This window comes from Nothobranchius furzeri, chromosome 1 (assembly GCF_043380555.1).
Source record: "Nothobranchius furzeri strain GRZ-AD chromosome 1, NfurGRZ-RIMD1, whole genome shotgun sequence".
Lineage (NCBI taxonomy): Eukaryota > Metazoa > Chordata > Actinopteri > Cyprinodontiformes > Nothobranchiidae > Nothobranchius > Nothobranchius furzeri.
Genome location: NC_091741.1, coordinates 89,131,904 through 89,147,024, shown reverse-complemented (window position 1 = coordinate 89,147,024; position 15,121 = coordinate 89,131,904). Strand labels below are relative to the sequence as shown.

Sequence of the window (15,121 nt, the reverse complement as noted above, 5' to 3'; positions counted from 1 at the left end):
GGAAAAAGCGTTCCCTCTGAGTGAGATCAAATACAGTTAAGGGTCAAATGGCACACATCTTCAAAGTGGAAGCTTCATGTGACTCTCCACATTCAGTAGAAATGAGTCACCTGGTTTCGGTGTTCGGCGGTGTGCTCGCAGCTCGGTGTCCCAGATTAAACCTGCAGTTGTCTGCTGCTGCTTGCCGGTCAGTCACATCACCGTTAACCTCTCTTGTTTGGGCTCAAGCTGTGATTTAATTGCGGTACACCCGGGAACGTTAATGCGCAGCCATGGACTGTTAGTTAAGAGCCACTAACGCACACACACACTTATTTTTCTGCTCGCTATTAATAAAGGCAGTCATTTCTCTGGAAGACTTGACAATAATGGCTGCAGAGGACAAATGCTGCCATCGCTCTGCACGTACTGTGGTACATTTCATATTGGGGGACATGACTCCATTTTCTCCGAGTCACTCCAAGGTCCGCGAGCAGGACCCCACGCAGCTGAGCACCCGATCAAAATTAAATGAGCGCCGCGTGATTCATTAAGTACAGACAGACTGTTCGTCAGCGGTGCACTGGAAGCAGAGAGCAATTCTACCTCCTCCTTTTGCCTTTTTCTGCACCACCAACTATTTCAGGATCTCATCAGTTATTCACCAACAAGTAATGAGAAGCTATATTAAGAGGAAGGATCTGTGCTGCAAAAACCAAAATATTAAAGGAAATGTTGATTTCCTGGCGTGTTTAAGCTCATTTAATGCAGTCTTTACGGCAAAAGGTCAGTGTATTAATTATTTACTGGCTGCAAAGTGAAATGTTTTAGAGTGAGTTCACATTAATGTTCAGTGGCTCCTAACCAGTGATGAGAAGAGAGGAGGAGAGAGGAAAGGGAGGACTAATGAGGAGAGGAAAAAGGGAATCCAAAGACAGGGGGGGAGGAGGAGCTGCAAGGAGAAAGGGAGGATAAAAAAAACAAAAGCCAGGGTTGAGAGGTCAAACAAAAAAGGGGTAAAAAGGACAAATGTTAGCGTGACTACCGATGATTGTTTTTCTTCTCTTTTTTTGACCGGGGTGCCGTGCGGAAGAAAAGGCTCAGCAATAATGCAGCACAACACAAAAAGGGAATAAGGAAGTGAGAGTTTTAGTGGAGTGAGACGAGTGTGCGCAGAAAACAGAAATCTCTGAAGGGCTTTGAGCGTGACCTGGTTTCCTCTCCTCTCCGTTTGCAACATACTGTATCGGCTCCAAAGATATGATCAAACATAGTGTGGATTGTCTTCTCGTGTGTTAGCACACACACAGCAGCGAGGCGCTCTCATCTGGGAATTATCTTTTCTTCAGTCTTAGAAAAGATGTGCTGACTTGATGATGAGTAGGCTGCTGCTTTCTACAGAGAGCTGCATCTGTATCACAACATTTGTTGTCGAGCTTTTGTGCTTAATGGCCTTCAGAGTAAGGTTCAGGCTTGTTAAGAGGGAGCCGTGTGATTATTGGACTTTTGAAAGGATGTTGGTTCAGCTAACGCACGTTGGTGTGATTCAATGGGTGGTTTTAATTGTGAGCAGAAAGGAGAGTCTTATCGAGGCTGTTTGATGAAGAGCATTTCCCTAAAAATCACTTTGAAGTCAGAAAGACTCTGCTGAATAAAGCAGCCAGGATGAAAGCTGAAATGATACTTGTAATCATGCTAATACTTGCACATTGTTGGCCTCCTTCACATGCTAGGCTCTTTTGATTAGGATAATAGCTTGATGATTTGGTGCAGCTTTTGGTGCTTGCTATTTGAGAGCTCAGAAACTCAGTTCTGCAAAGTCAGACGTTCATTTTAATGTTTGTTTAAAGGTTTTGAGTCATCCTCGAAATAATAAAACATTTACTTCAGAAGTTATTTCTGTTTGTTTCTGTATAAAAACTATTAGTAACTATGGGTAGCTTCCTAAATGACCAGTTGAGAGAAGTAAAGTGAATTTCTACCATTTTATAACTTTTCTGATCTCCCACATTTTATTGCTGTTTTTGCAAAAAACATTTCAGAGGTTTTAACATAGCCATAAGTTTGCATTACATGGTTCTGTCAGCAGACATTTATAGACATCTGTGCTGGAGGTGACCCCTGCAAGTGTTGCATTTTGCTCTCGCTAATGATATTCCATGTAAATACATGGATAATTGAGGTCTAAAGGTTTCTAAAGTATTATTCAGACGAACCAGTAGAACATTTTGGAGACTGAGGCTGTTTTAGGACACATAGTTTCTTCAAAGTTTATTAAGTTAAATTTAGGACATTTTAAAAAATCACTGTGATACCAAATCAATTACAATAAAACATGTATTAAAATTAAAATAAATAATAATAACCTTCTATTGCTTTTCTTGTAAATGGGAAATTCTGATACCATTTTTTTCCTAAGTCATTTTGTCCCCTTGAAAACTTGGACATTTATATTCGGGAGTCTTTGCTTTTTGCATCTCCTATAACTTATCTTGCAGCAAGCCAGCTGATGAACTTTTGAACTTTGCGCCTCATTCTCGTCGATTATTCTACACAATAGTTCTCTCATTCCTTCAGCAGCTCTTCATGAAACAGAGTTCATGCTTTTTCAAATCATAGTCAAGCAGCTTTTCAAAGCCTGCATTGCTTAGAAGCATCATTCACATACATCTAATGTAGAATGATCTTTTATTAGGATGCATTCACTGCGGCAGCGTTGCTGACCTTCACGATCACGGTTAAAGCTGCACAAATGCATTAGGACGGATGAAAAAAGGCAACAATCATGTCAGATAAAAGCTTAGTGGGTTTAAATGCTCAGACGTATGTGTGTGTTTGTTAAGCAGGGTGCTGTGGTGTGTACACTGAAACTGATCCCACTGTGTGCAGAATATGAATCAGCTGCATGGAGAGGGCTTCAGTGCTGCCAAAGCCTTTGTGTCAGCTTTCAAATGGATTCTTTTTACCGATTTATTTTTTTGCTGGAGCAATACGCAGATGTGACAGTCTGCTGGCTTTGTGTCATTAAAAGTTTCACTCTTAGCCAAAAAATAAGAAAGATGGAAAACCAGGATGATGGCACACAGTAAAATGTTTGATTTGTTGAGTCATTACTGTCTTTGACCAGAAGCGCACATGGTTTTATGGTTCTATGTATTTATTAGTCATACTAAAACGTTATTATTATTATGTCTTCATCTGTCAAGCCAATTCTTCATATTTACAGCGTTTAGACAGGGTGATGTGTGATGTATCCTGGCTTTTAGGGCCTTCAAACCAGTACTCAAATGGTTAAATATTTAAATGACAGTAAATACTGGTGTTAAGTTGTGAAATTATGGAATTTCTGAAAAGACAATTAGAATTAAACTGAATTTGATATCATAGATATCAGTGATGCAGCGTGCACATGGCAAAATAAGACAAATAAAGGCTTGGAGTTTCTTGAAAGCAGATTGCCTACAGTCTTTAATGCCAGTTTTCAGTAAAATATTAGCTACTATACCATTTAAAATTGTCTGTACAATTAAAGGGATACTTTCATAATTTTAAATCTTTTTTTAAGCCGGTATGTGCTAAAATGACCCTTTACAGGGTTAATGAGTTGTCACGCTGACCCCCACCACCCTCTGTGGCCAGAATACCACATTTGCAACTTCAGAGGGCTGGTCCAGCAACTGTTACACATAGAAAAATGAGCTGACATACCTGGTGCTGCAGTCTGGTTTCAGCACGTTTCCTGCATGTTCTAGATCATGAACACAGCTGATTGTTTAATTTTGTGATGAATCACTCCTGTAGACCCTAAGGAAGGCTGGGGAGACATTTCACTTTTGCTTTGACCACAGATAATTAGTAATGGACACTGGGGGATGCTAAAAGCAAGCAAAACCGCCAAGTGTGCCTTTAACTGACATTTATCTATGGTTGTGTTCGCTAAAGTCTGTTAGCTGGCATAGTCATCTTGAATTGGTTTGATTTCAGTGTTTTTTCCAAAGTTTCTGGCAACAATCTAGCGCAAAAGATAGCCCTGCTGTATGTGATGGTATGAACTTTTATTGTCTATGAAATCTAAATTTAGCTCATTATTGGAAACTGAAAGTCAGTTTTGTGTTTGAACACTCCCTTTTTACTGATTATCTTTACTGCCTAATCCTCAGTAGGGTCATGAGGAGCTGCTGTCTAACTCCAGCAGTCATTGGCAGGGGATAATCTGGAAAGTTCTCCAGTCCATCACAGGGTCAAACAATGAATCAGTCATACACTCACTCTCACCTAGGGACAATTAAGAGTCTCCATTTAACCTGACATTCATGTTTTTGATCTGTGGGAGGAAACGTGAGTACCCACATGCTAACTTTGGTCAGAAAAGCTGCTGCTCGGATTTCAACCAGCAATCTCCTAGCTGCAAAGCAGCAGTGCTACCAACTGCACCATTATCCAGCCAACAGAACACGTACATTGCTTTTTGTGGTGTTATAACAAACCTTTGATCTCTGAAGCAATGCTTTACTCTTTTTACAGTCATTTTCAGTTGGAAACTCGTGTCACTGGAGGTATTATAGGTTGTGCAATAGTTTCTGTTCACACACCAATAAAATGCACTCCCTCAAATGCCCAGCCGGTGCTTTGCTTTGATTTTATTGTACCTGTAAAGGAGCCAAATGAAGAGAGAAACTGGTGGAAAGTGGCTGTGTTTGTGTTGCAGAAGGTGGATAATTACATCAGGTGCAGGTAGAGGTTTTCAGCACGATGAATCAGGAAGATGACAGAGGAGAACATTGTTTCTGCAAAAGCCAATAGGCTCAGGTGTAATTCACAGTGATGCTGGACGGCTGCATTTACTCAGTTTGATTACCAATCTGCAGTCTCAATGCTGCTGTTTGCCAAATCAGCTACGGTAGATCTGCATGGGTGTGAAGGTGGTGGCTTTGTGTGTCTTTGTGAGGTCTAACTTTAGTTTTTGACAGTTGAAATGATGCTGTATGTGATTGCCGAAATTGTTTTTATAGGTCCTGTAGGTTGTTTTAGATTGTTAGGATCGTGAGTGTGGAGGAAAAAGGATGAATCATTTCTGTGTGTGTGTGTGTGTGTGTGTGTGTGTGTGTGTGTGTGTGTGTGTGTGTGTGTGTGTGTGTGTGTGTGTGTGTGTGTGTGTGTGTGTGTGTGTGTGTGTGTGTGTGTGTGTGTGTGTGTGTGAACAAAGAGGCTTAAGTGGATTAGCGTGTACTAATGAGCTTTGTGGAGTGGTGAGTGGAACTTGGTTGTTACAGTAAGTAGTTTCTTTAGCTCCTTTCAGTCATGAGCTCTATCTGAATGTGTCAGAGTCATGTCTCTATGAGCACACACCAGTTTACTCTGGTGGAGTCGGATCTGGGAATGTTTGTTTTACTTTGATCATGGCTTAAATAGTGCTGGACAACATAGAAAAATATTGATCAATATCAATTGAAGACTATAAGAAAATATACTTTAAGTTCAGCGCTGGCCATTTTATGCCACTGCTTTGTAATTAAACAAGAATGTTGTGTTATTAGACTTAGTTTTTATTGATTTTCTGCAAATTTAGCTAGCAACCATTGTTTGTTTTTCTCCAGACAGCAGCAAAAACATATTGTTCTACATGTCAGTCCATTCTCCATTGTAGGCCTCAGTAGGTCTACCAATGGCCTGAGAAGTTTTCACTACTCTCAACTGGTTTGGTGGGTCAATAACAACTTTCTAAAAGTTTGGTGGGCCAATCACAGCTCTCTATTGTTTTGGTGGGCAACATGATGCAGAACAACAAAGATGGTGGTGGATCATTTGAAACAGCTTTGGCATCAACTTTGGACTATTTAGACTTGGGCTTTTCTTTGAGTCAAGAGCTGATAGAGGTACTTAAGTCCTTCATTTAGAAAAAGCATGTATTTGTGTCTTCTTTGACAGCTTATGGTGGACTGCCCTGTTGACTGACATCATTAACGGTGAGTTTGTTACATTGTTTGTTGTCCAATAGCACACAGAAACAGTTTGAAAGACAAACATAGATTCCACCCCACAATTGAGCTCTGTCTGGGCCATGGCCAGACTACATATTCACATATATAGGATGGCTCACCAGGATAGGGTAACCCTGTTTTGGGACGATTTCCTCCGCATCTCCTTGGTTTGAGAGTGGAGGGCTTGATGACAGTGTGTGCCTGGCTCTGTGTTGTTGATTGGTTGAAAGTAAGTAATACATCTAGTATTAAGCTACCCGATGGGCTATGATGAAAAAAGAAAGGAAACTTTTTAATCAAAGTTTTTATTGACCTATGTTTCTTCTGTTTCACCACACATCTATCGATAGATATATATGTATATTGAAAACTGCCCAGCCCCAATCTTAAGTCAGAACTGCACTGAGTCACAATTCTTCATATGATCAATTTGTACAGGAAATCTAATCCGTATCAAACTTGTTCCCAAAATTGGAAGTTTTTGTCATCCATGGTGGTGCTCCCACATGAGGATAGTCTTTTATAGTTTGTGTTTGGTCTGCTGACATCTTGTGAATGGTCCTAGTTACCGTGGATGAATCATAACTTTTTCCTAAGCTTTTTCTGCTGCTGTGTCCTTTTCCTTTTGGCTGATGAAGTTAAACCTGCAATAAATTCGCCCAAATGTGGAATTCATGTCTCATTTTGAAGCTTTTCAGAAACTTGTGAAACTTCAGGAAAAAAAAGGTTTTAAAAAAAAACTCTACTGACTTGGTGATGTTTGGGTTACAGACCTTGCAATTGGAAGCTTCACTCCCTGTCATTAGCATGTGTAGATCTAGATGAAGCTGTGGTGGAGCTGTAGCTTAAATATGCCCTAATCATGCCTTTTCAATGCAATAATGTTTTGTATGCATTATGTATATATACAGTGCATCCGGCAAGCATTTATAGCACTTCAATTATTTCACTTTTTTGTTTATGTTACAGCCTCATTCCAAAATGGATTAAATTCATTTTGCCCATAAAATTCAACACACAACACCCCATAATGATAATGTAAAAAAAGTGTCTTTGAAGTTGTTGCAAATATATTAAAATAAAAAAACTTGAGAAATCAGTTGTACATAAGTATTCACAGCCTTTACTCAGTACTTTGTTGTTGACCCTTAGGCAGCAATTACAGCCTCAAGTCGTTTTGAATATGTTGTCACAAGCTTGCCACACCTATCTTTGGGCAGTTTTGCCCATTCCTCTTTGCAATACCTCTCGAGCTCCATCAGGTTGGATGGAAAGCGTCTGTGCACAGCTATTTTCAGATCTCTCCAGAGATGTTCAATTGCGTTCAGGTCTGGGCTCTGGCTGGGCCACTCGAGAACATTCACTGAATTGTTCTGTAGCAACTCCTTCGATATTTTGCTGTGTGCTTAGGGTCATTGTCCTGCTGAAAGGTGAACCGTCACCCCAGTCTGAGGTCAAGAGCGCTTCGGAGCAGGTTTTCATCCAGGATGTCGCTGTCCATTGCTGCAGTCATCTTTCCCTCTATCCTGACTAGTCTTCCAGTTCCTGCCACTGAAAAACATCCCCACAGCATGATGCTGCCACCACCATGTTTCAATGTAGGGATGGCATTGGCCTGGTGATGAGCGGTGCCTGATTTTCTCCAAGCTTAACATCTGGCATTCACTCCAAAGGGTTCAATTTTGTTTTCTCATCAGACCAGAGGATTTTGTTTCTCATGGTCTGAGAGTCCCCAAGGTGCCTTTTAGCAAACTCCAGGCGGGCTACCACGTGCCTTTTACTAAGGAGAGGCTTCCATCTGGCCACTCTACCATACAGGCCTGATTAGTGGATTGTTGCAGAGATGGCTGTCCTTCTGGAAGGTTCTGCTCTCTCCACAGAGGACCGCTGGAGCTCTGACAAAGTGATCATCGGGTTATTGGTCACCTCCCTGACCAAGGCTCTTCTCCCCCATTCACTCAGCTTAGAAGGCCGGCCAGCTCTAGGAAGAGTCTTGGTGATTCCAAACTTCTTCCACTTAAGAATGATGGAGGCCACTGTGCTCATAGGAACATTTAAAGCAGCAGATATTTTTCTGTAACCTTCCCCAGCCTTGTGCCTCAAGAGAATCCTGTCTCGGAGGTCTACAATCAATTCCTTCGTCTTCATGCTTGGTTTGTGCTTTGACATGCACTCTCAAACCCATGGGGCCTTATATAGACAGTTGTGTGCCTTTCCAAACCATGTCCAATCAACTTAATTTACCACAGGTGGACTCCAGTTAATCTGCTAAAACACCTCAAGGATGATCAGTGGAAACAGAATGCACCTCAGCTCAATTCTGAGCTTCACGTGAAAGGCTGTGAATACTTAAGTTCAAGTGATTTCTCAAGTTTTTATTTGTAATATATTTGCAACAACTTCAAAGACACTTTTTTCACATTATCATTATGGGGTGTTGTGTGTTGAATTTTATGGGCAAAATGAATTTAATCCATTTTGGAATGAGACTGTACCATAAACAAAAAAGTGGAATAAGTGAAGCGCTATGAATACTTTCCAAATGCACTGTATATACATATGTGTACAAAATGTATACATATGTGTGTATATATGTATACTCCTTTAAAAAAATTATTTATATATATAAATATATATGAGTTTCACTTTGTAAAATGAGTGAAAATGTGCTTTAATTTATTGTAGTAATGACATGAAATTATTCAGTCCTCCATGAATGTGACGACATGAAGATGTCTTTGTTCAAAGAACAAGTGTGATCTGATAAGATCTTTGGTTTAAGTCACATCTTTGTATTTGTTTTCCAAATTTTGTGCACGCATCATGGTTTTAGGTTGTAGCACTGCAGAACAGCCTCACGCATGGCTTAATCTGACACCAAATACTGTAGAGTTCAGTCAAGCAGTAAAAGCAACAACTTGGTTCTTGACTTGTTGTGGCTACAAGGAACATCTCTGATGGCAGGGGTATATGAGAAGTGAAATTTCACACCATGCGGGACCTTTTTTTTATTTTGTTGGGCAGCTGTGATGTTTTCTGTTTGAGGTAAAGCCTCTCTCAGTTCAGAGTTGTTTTGTTTTGTTTTAAAGTCACTGAAATGTCTCTGATGGTCTGAGTTGGCTCGCACAAACAAAATGGAGGACTCCTGTCATGATGATGGGGTGTAGCACTGGAGCTGCACACAGAGAACATTTCAAAGAGCTCTGCATAAGAGAACATGAAGATGAGTGTATCTGCTTTAGTGTTGTGCTTTACATATTGGTGCACAGCAAATCAGTGTCCATTAACCTTCTGTACAAAAGGAAAACAGAGCTAGTTTTTTTTACTAACCATGCACCTTCTGTTCCTACACTGAGAGGCAAGGGTGTGGTCTCTAACTCGTACTGGGTGGTAAACTCTCCGTGTTTGACGGAATCCTAATCGCAGTGGGTCGCGTTGCACAAAGATTTAGCAGTTGCACACTTAGCTGTTTGGCTGCTCTTTGCCTCAGAATTGAAGTTGGATCAGTGCAGGTTCTTTTATTCTTTTATTTTAAATGTTTTAATTGGTTTGAACTCCTGCCGTAAGTGTTTCTGATGCTTTCAGTGTAATTATATTATGCAGCTGGCAGACCTTTTGCTGGAGGCTCATTGTTGCAATTCAGCAAAAACACTTTTAAAGTTGGCAGTTTAAATAGTGTTGGACTGAAGCAGGGAGGTGATGCTGAGTCGTCTTGGCAACTTTGGTTCGGATTTAATCACAGAATATATTAAATTGGCATGATGTAAGCATATTTTCCCTTTGACTTATCAGCAGAACTTTTCCTTCCATGAAGATTGCAGCATTCAAACTTAAATGAGTCTGTTTTTTTTTTCTTTTCTAAGCGTAAATATCAATAAATATCTGAAACGTTGAATTTTATAGTAGCCCAGTCCAACGGCAATGTACCCGTCTTTATGAGCCGTGTTGGATGTTTCCTCCAGCTATGAAAAAAAAAAAACATTTCTGCAGCTGAATAACTAAATTCAGTCTGCCCCGTTGTGGCCGTGCCCACCATTTAACCAGCTGTGTTATTTAAGTTGAAGCCCTTTGTGGGCTTAGGAGTGTAATGATTTATAGTCTTTCCAGTGAAACAATTAATAAGTGAGATCCCTTATCACTGCTGCGTTCATTACTAGCATTTCCATTCCAGATGTGCATGTTGCTGGAGGGAGGTGTGCTGAATGCATAAATTCCAATTCCAATTTTATTTATAAAGCGCATTCAACAAGGCATTACAACCAAACAAGGCGCTGTACACTAAAAATGTTAGTTAATTAAACCGGCGTTATACAATCATGTAGAACAGAGATAAAAAATAAAAAGGAAATACAACAAAATTCCTAAAACTAACAGTTAAAAATCAATAAAACACAGGGAGAATAAAAAAATAAGAAAAACATTTTAAAAAAGAACCTCAATAGTACGGAAGTTGATATTGATATAAATAAGAAAAAAAAATATTCATGTTTTTATTTCTGCTAAATGAGTAATCTTAGCTGCCAAACATGACTTTTCTAAATCTCATTTAGAGATAAAAACCCGAGGAAGTTTTTTTATTTTTTTCATCAAACATATAAGTTGTGTAAAGTCTTTTCTCTCACATGCATCTGTTTCTCTAAGGTAAACACAGCCATGCATGAAGCTAAGCTGGTGGAGGAGTGTGACGAGCTGGTGGAGATCATCCGTCAGAGAAAGCAGATCATTGCAGTCAAGATCAAGGAGTCCAAGGTAAATGTTTCTGGAATGGTTTCATGTTTTTCTGAATAAATAAATATGAATACATTAAGGGATCTTCTGTAAGTTAAAGTCACAGAACAGTCTATATGTGAACTAAAGCCAAAGACAATGAACTTTAACACTTGATATATATATTTTTGCATTTGATAAAACAAAATTTTAAATCTGAATATGATATTATTAATTAATAGCAAGCAAACTACCAATGAAAATTTAGAAATGTCAGAGATAATTTTCTATTTTATTAACCCTCTGGAGGCAGGCGTTGCAGATTTGTAACGTTAAAACCTACCTACCTGGTTACTCCACACACGTATTTCATGAGCATTTTTTAACTTAAGAATTACCCCTGAAGGACTTAGTTGTTCATCCTTTTATCAAAACTTATTCTGAGCCTGAGAGGGTTAAAAAACACCATTACACAGTAAAAGCTTTCCTTTATGTGTTCAGTCTAAAAACTATATCTCTGCCTGTGATGTACCATAAACGTAAAGAAATGAGTGAGAAGTTGCTGGAAATTTTCACAAATTCATATGTTTAAGTAACTATGACCAAAACAAGTGATCAGTTTAATCAGTCATAATGATCATTTTCATTATTACAACATTAACTAATCTTACATGACAGGGGAGCGTTTCTCAGGTATAACAGCTGTCTGTTGGCATTTAAAGCTGCCAGTGTGGCCAGTTTACATGGCTGACATTGGTTTTGTGTGTGAATATTAAAGCAGACGGAATAAATTTGTCTGACTTTTTTTAGTATCCTGCCTCTTTGAAATGCAGGAAGCTGACCTAAATGTAGAAAACTGATCTGGACTTCAAGTTGTAGAGTTAGCTGTGTGTGTGTGTGCATGCGTGTGTGTGTGTGTGTGTGTGTGTGTGTGTGTGTGTGTGTGTGTGTGTGTGTGTGTGTGTGCGTGCGTGCGTGCGTGCGTGCGTGCGTGCGTGCGTGTGTGTGTGCGTGTGTGTGTGCGTGGGTGCATGTGTGTGTGCGCATATGTGTGTGTGTGTGTGTGTGTGTGTGTGTGTGTGTGTGTGTGTGTTCAAGTGAGAATGAGTTGATTTCCTACCAGAGCATCTGAGAATTCAAGACAACCTCTCCATGAGGTTTCTTTTTTTAAGGTGAACGAGAAGTTTTGTTTGTAAATAAAATAATATGAGAGCTGATTGGAAGGACTGAACTAGTTGTGGGTTTCTGTGTGGGTTTTTGTTTAAGTGAGGGGGAAGTGTGTCGGTGCATTCAGAGTGATTGTAGATGGGGGTGGAACTTGTTCTCCTGAGACTCTGGGACTCTAAATGGCTGTCTAGCCGAAGGCATTGGGAAATGGGAAAATTGGGAAAGATGGAGGGGTTTTTGCAAATAGGGGTCACCTGAAGGTTTGTGGAAGATGAATCAAAGGCACAATATTTTTATTTTAAATTGCCCTGTTGTCAGAAACTCTTAAGATTAGAAATGCTGCCTTTAAACAAACTACTGATCCTACTTCAGATTAAAAGGTCATTTTGTTGAACAGCTCATCAGTCCACTGATCTTATGAGGAAAACTCAGAAGTCATGGTACTTGTTATGGGCTCGACACACGGGAGGCGACATCGCCTCTCCTCCATTCATTTCAATGAGACATGCGCGACAAAGCGATAATCGCGGGTCTCCCTCCTACTAAGCGAAACGCGAAAAACTTGCGTGTGAAATTTTGCGCTCGTGCACGTGTCGTGCACAGGCGACCCAGCGACGCAATCCCAGAAAGTTGAGAAACATTTTCAACTTTTCATCGCTGTCGCTCGGACGAGGACCAATCAATGGAGGTTTCATTCACTGACCAATGAACGGACAGGATGCTCATCAGATTAAACACCCCCCCCCCCCCCCCCAGGCTCATCACATTCTCTTAGAACATGCCTGGACTACAGCAAGTTGAAATAGAAACCTCCTTCAATGTGATGGTGATCTAACAATGGTACTCCTCATCAAAAAGCCTTTTCCTGCTAGTTTCCACATCTCTGACATCTTCTCGTGGGTCCTCGCCATACTCTACATATCAGCCACCATTTCCCACGATGATCCCATCATGCACACCCAAAACTGCACCACACCTAAGGCTCCATCCTGGCAGGACTCACACACACCATGTTTATCACACCATACTATCACAACACTGTTGGTGTGATTGGCTCATACTCTTGGCACTACGTCCTTCTTGAAATTCCCACACTCCATCCAGAACTTCAATACGTTTCCACCACATTAACAAATTCATCCCATTTCATGAGTAGACTGTATCTTAATGATCTAAGATCTCACATTAATGTCTTTCAAGAAGAAGAAGAAAAGCATTTTCCAGTTCAGGATCGTACCTCTAGTCTACATTTGCCGCAATTGTTGTGAAGCTTGGCGGAAGACCGTAAGGACACCAGAGCACAGTAGGCGGTAGAAAACAGTCTTTATTAGCCTGAAGCTAAGAAGAGATGGTACCAGAGCAGAGTTCAGGTAAAGACAGTCGAGGGCAGGCGTGAGTCGGAACCAGGATGATACGAAGCAGGTTCGAGTAGCAGGAAAAAGACGTGGTCGAACGCAGGCATGGATCAGAACAAGGCAGGTTCAGGACATAGTCGTGGTCAGGCATAGGTCATGGAGGCAGGCAGAGTTCTTGCCGAGGGTCAGGCGTGAAACGAGGTCGGTAGGCGATTATCAGGCTGGATGAAAAGGCTGGAAGAGCTATTAGCAGGTGCGTTCAATAATCTGGCAGAGTGCTGGTGGTTGACTGTGGAATATATAGCTGGTGAGGCAGGTGTGTGGCATGAGCTTGATGAAGGGACCAGGTGTGATGCATGAAGGCTGATGAGGTGGATGGTGGTAGCATGGAGGTCAGGACATGGCAGGATCATGACAACAATGACTACGTTTACATGCAGCCAATATCCGGGTTATGATCGGGTTAAGGTCGGTATTCGGGTTTCTTGAGTTGATCAGAATAACTCGTTTACAAGCATAAATAGAAAGAGTTACCTCTAACTTGCATAACCCGATTTAAATGCGGGCGTTGGGGTAGCGTCAGGACGTATGCGTCATTTCCGGTTCTTCTTGTTCTGGTATCCGTGAAAACATGTTTTCCAGTTCGGAAGAGATAGCGACCGCGTTTGTTTGCGCTTTAGTTTCCTCGTCACTCCAAAAGTGTGGTGCTGTGCCGCGACTCGCCATGTTGCTCCCAACTTGTTGTTTACTTCCGGTGTTCTGGCGCATACAAGACGTCTCGCTACTCAAAAGACCAAGATTCCTTGCGAACAGAGCATGCGCAGAACACACGCTTTGATGGGGATATCCCGATATGCGTTTACACGACCAAACATTCGGGTTACAAAAGGGTTACCCCAGGTGTTTAACTGGGTTTTTAAAAACCCGGTTATGAGCATATCCGGGTTTTTGGCGGTGTTTACATGGACCTGCGGAACCGGGTTATTGTGAATATTCGGGTTTTTAAAGGGTTACTGGCTGCATGTAAACGCACTCATAGACAACTTTAAATCAAGAAATCCTTAAAATTAAATGGAGTGTTTGAAAATAGGGGTCCTTCGTTACTGCAGTAAATTATACAAATACACATAATCACAGTTACAAAACTCGAGTTACACCAAATAAAATCAAATGCTACAGTTTTTTTATCCCCAACTTTATTAAAACTGCTGAAGAACCTTTAAATCAGCATGTTCTCTGCAATGAAACGCTGACACACATCTTAGTTTAAAATGAATCATAACATAATCCCACTAACATAGCTCTGTGGGTTTAGTCTAACAAGTATCTGTATGTGTTCGAAGTAGTCATGTCTGTTTAACAGAGCTGATGTTTTTGGCTCATCACTTGAACTGTGACTTTTCCCTCGAGCTGGAAAAAACTTAAATAATCTAAATTTTTATATGCAACATGTGTTCATTTATATAATCTGAATTTTGTCCTTCTTATTCTAAGGTCATTTGTCAGAATCCTGCTGTGCCATTTTCCACTCGTACATTTTCCCATTACACTCAGTCTTCTGCTTAAATTGGCTAGGCATCCAAACACAGACACACAGACGGAGCCATATTGCCTATTATTCCTGCGTAGAGGAGTAATCATCTCGAAAATTGTTGTTTGCAGCATATGTTGCCAAATAATATCCCATCGTTAATGCCATCTTGCCTGTTTCCGTTCACCAACCAACTCAAATGGACCAAATGACAGAATCGTGGCCAAGATTCAAGTTTAAATCAACATTAAGTTTTAAGACACTTCACACACACCTGCCTCCCCACCAACAGGAAACAAACAGATACCAGTTTTATTTATGTGTTCAAATGAGATAAACATTGCTAAATTTCAGTCGAACTGACTTACATCCTTTTTTACTTTAAACCCAAATAAATGAAG

At 40.5% G+C, this 15,121-nt stretch overlaps 1 protein-coding gene across 4 annotated transcripts in view; it reads left to right on the top strand.

Moving 5' to 3' along the window:
- The window catches only part of mid2 (midline 2), a 296,983-nt gene that overhangs the window by 232,039 nt on the left and 49,823 nt on the right, over window positions 1-15,121 (top strand). For all 4 annotated transcript variants that reach the window (XM_054739119.2, XM_015946679.3, XM_015946671.3 and 1 more), the window contains one exon: window positions 10,602-10,709. In XM_054739119.2, the coding sequence (XP_054595094.2) occupies window positions 10,602-10,709 (108 nt within the window). The remainder of the gene's footprint in view (window positions 1-10,601; window positions 10,710-15,121) is intronic.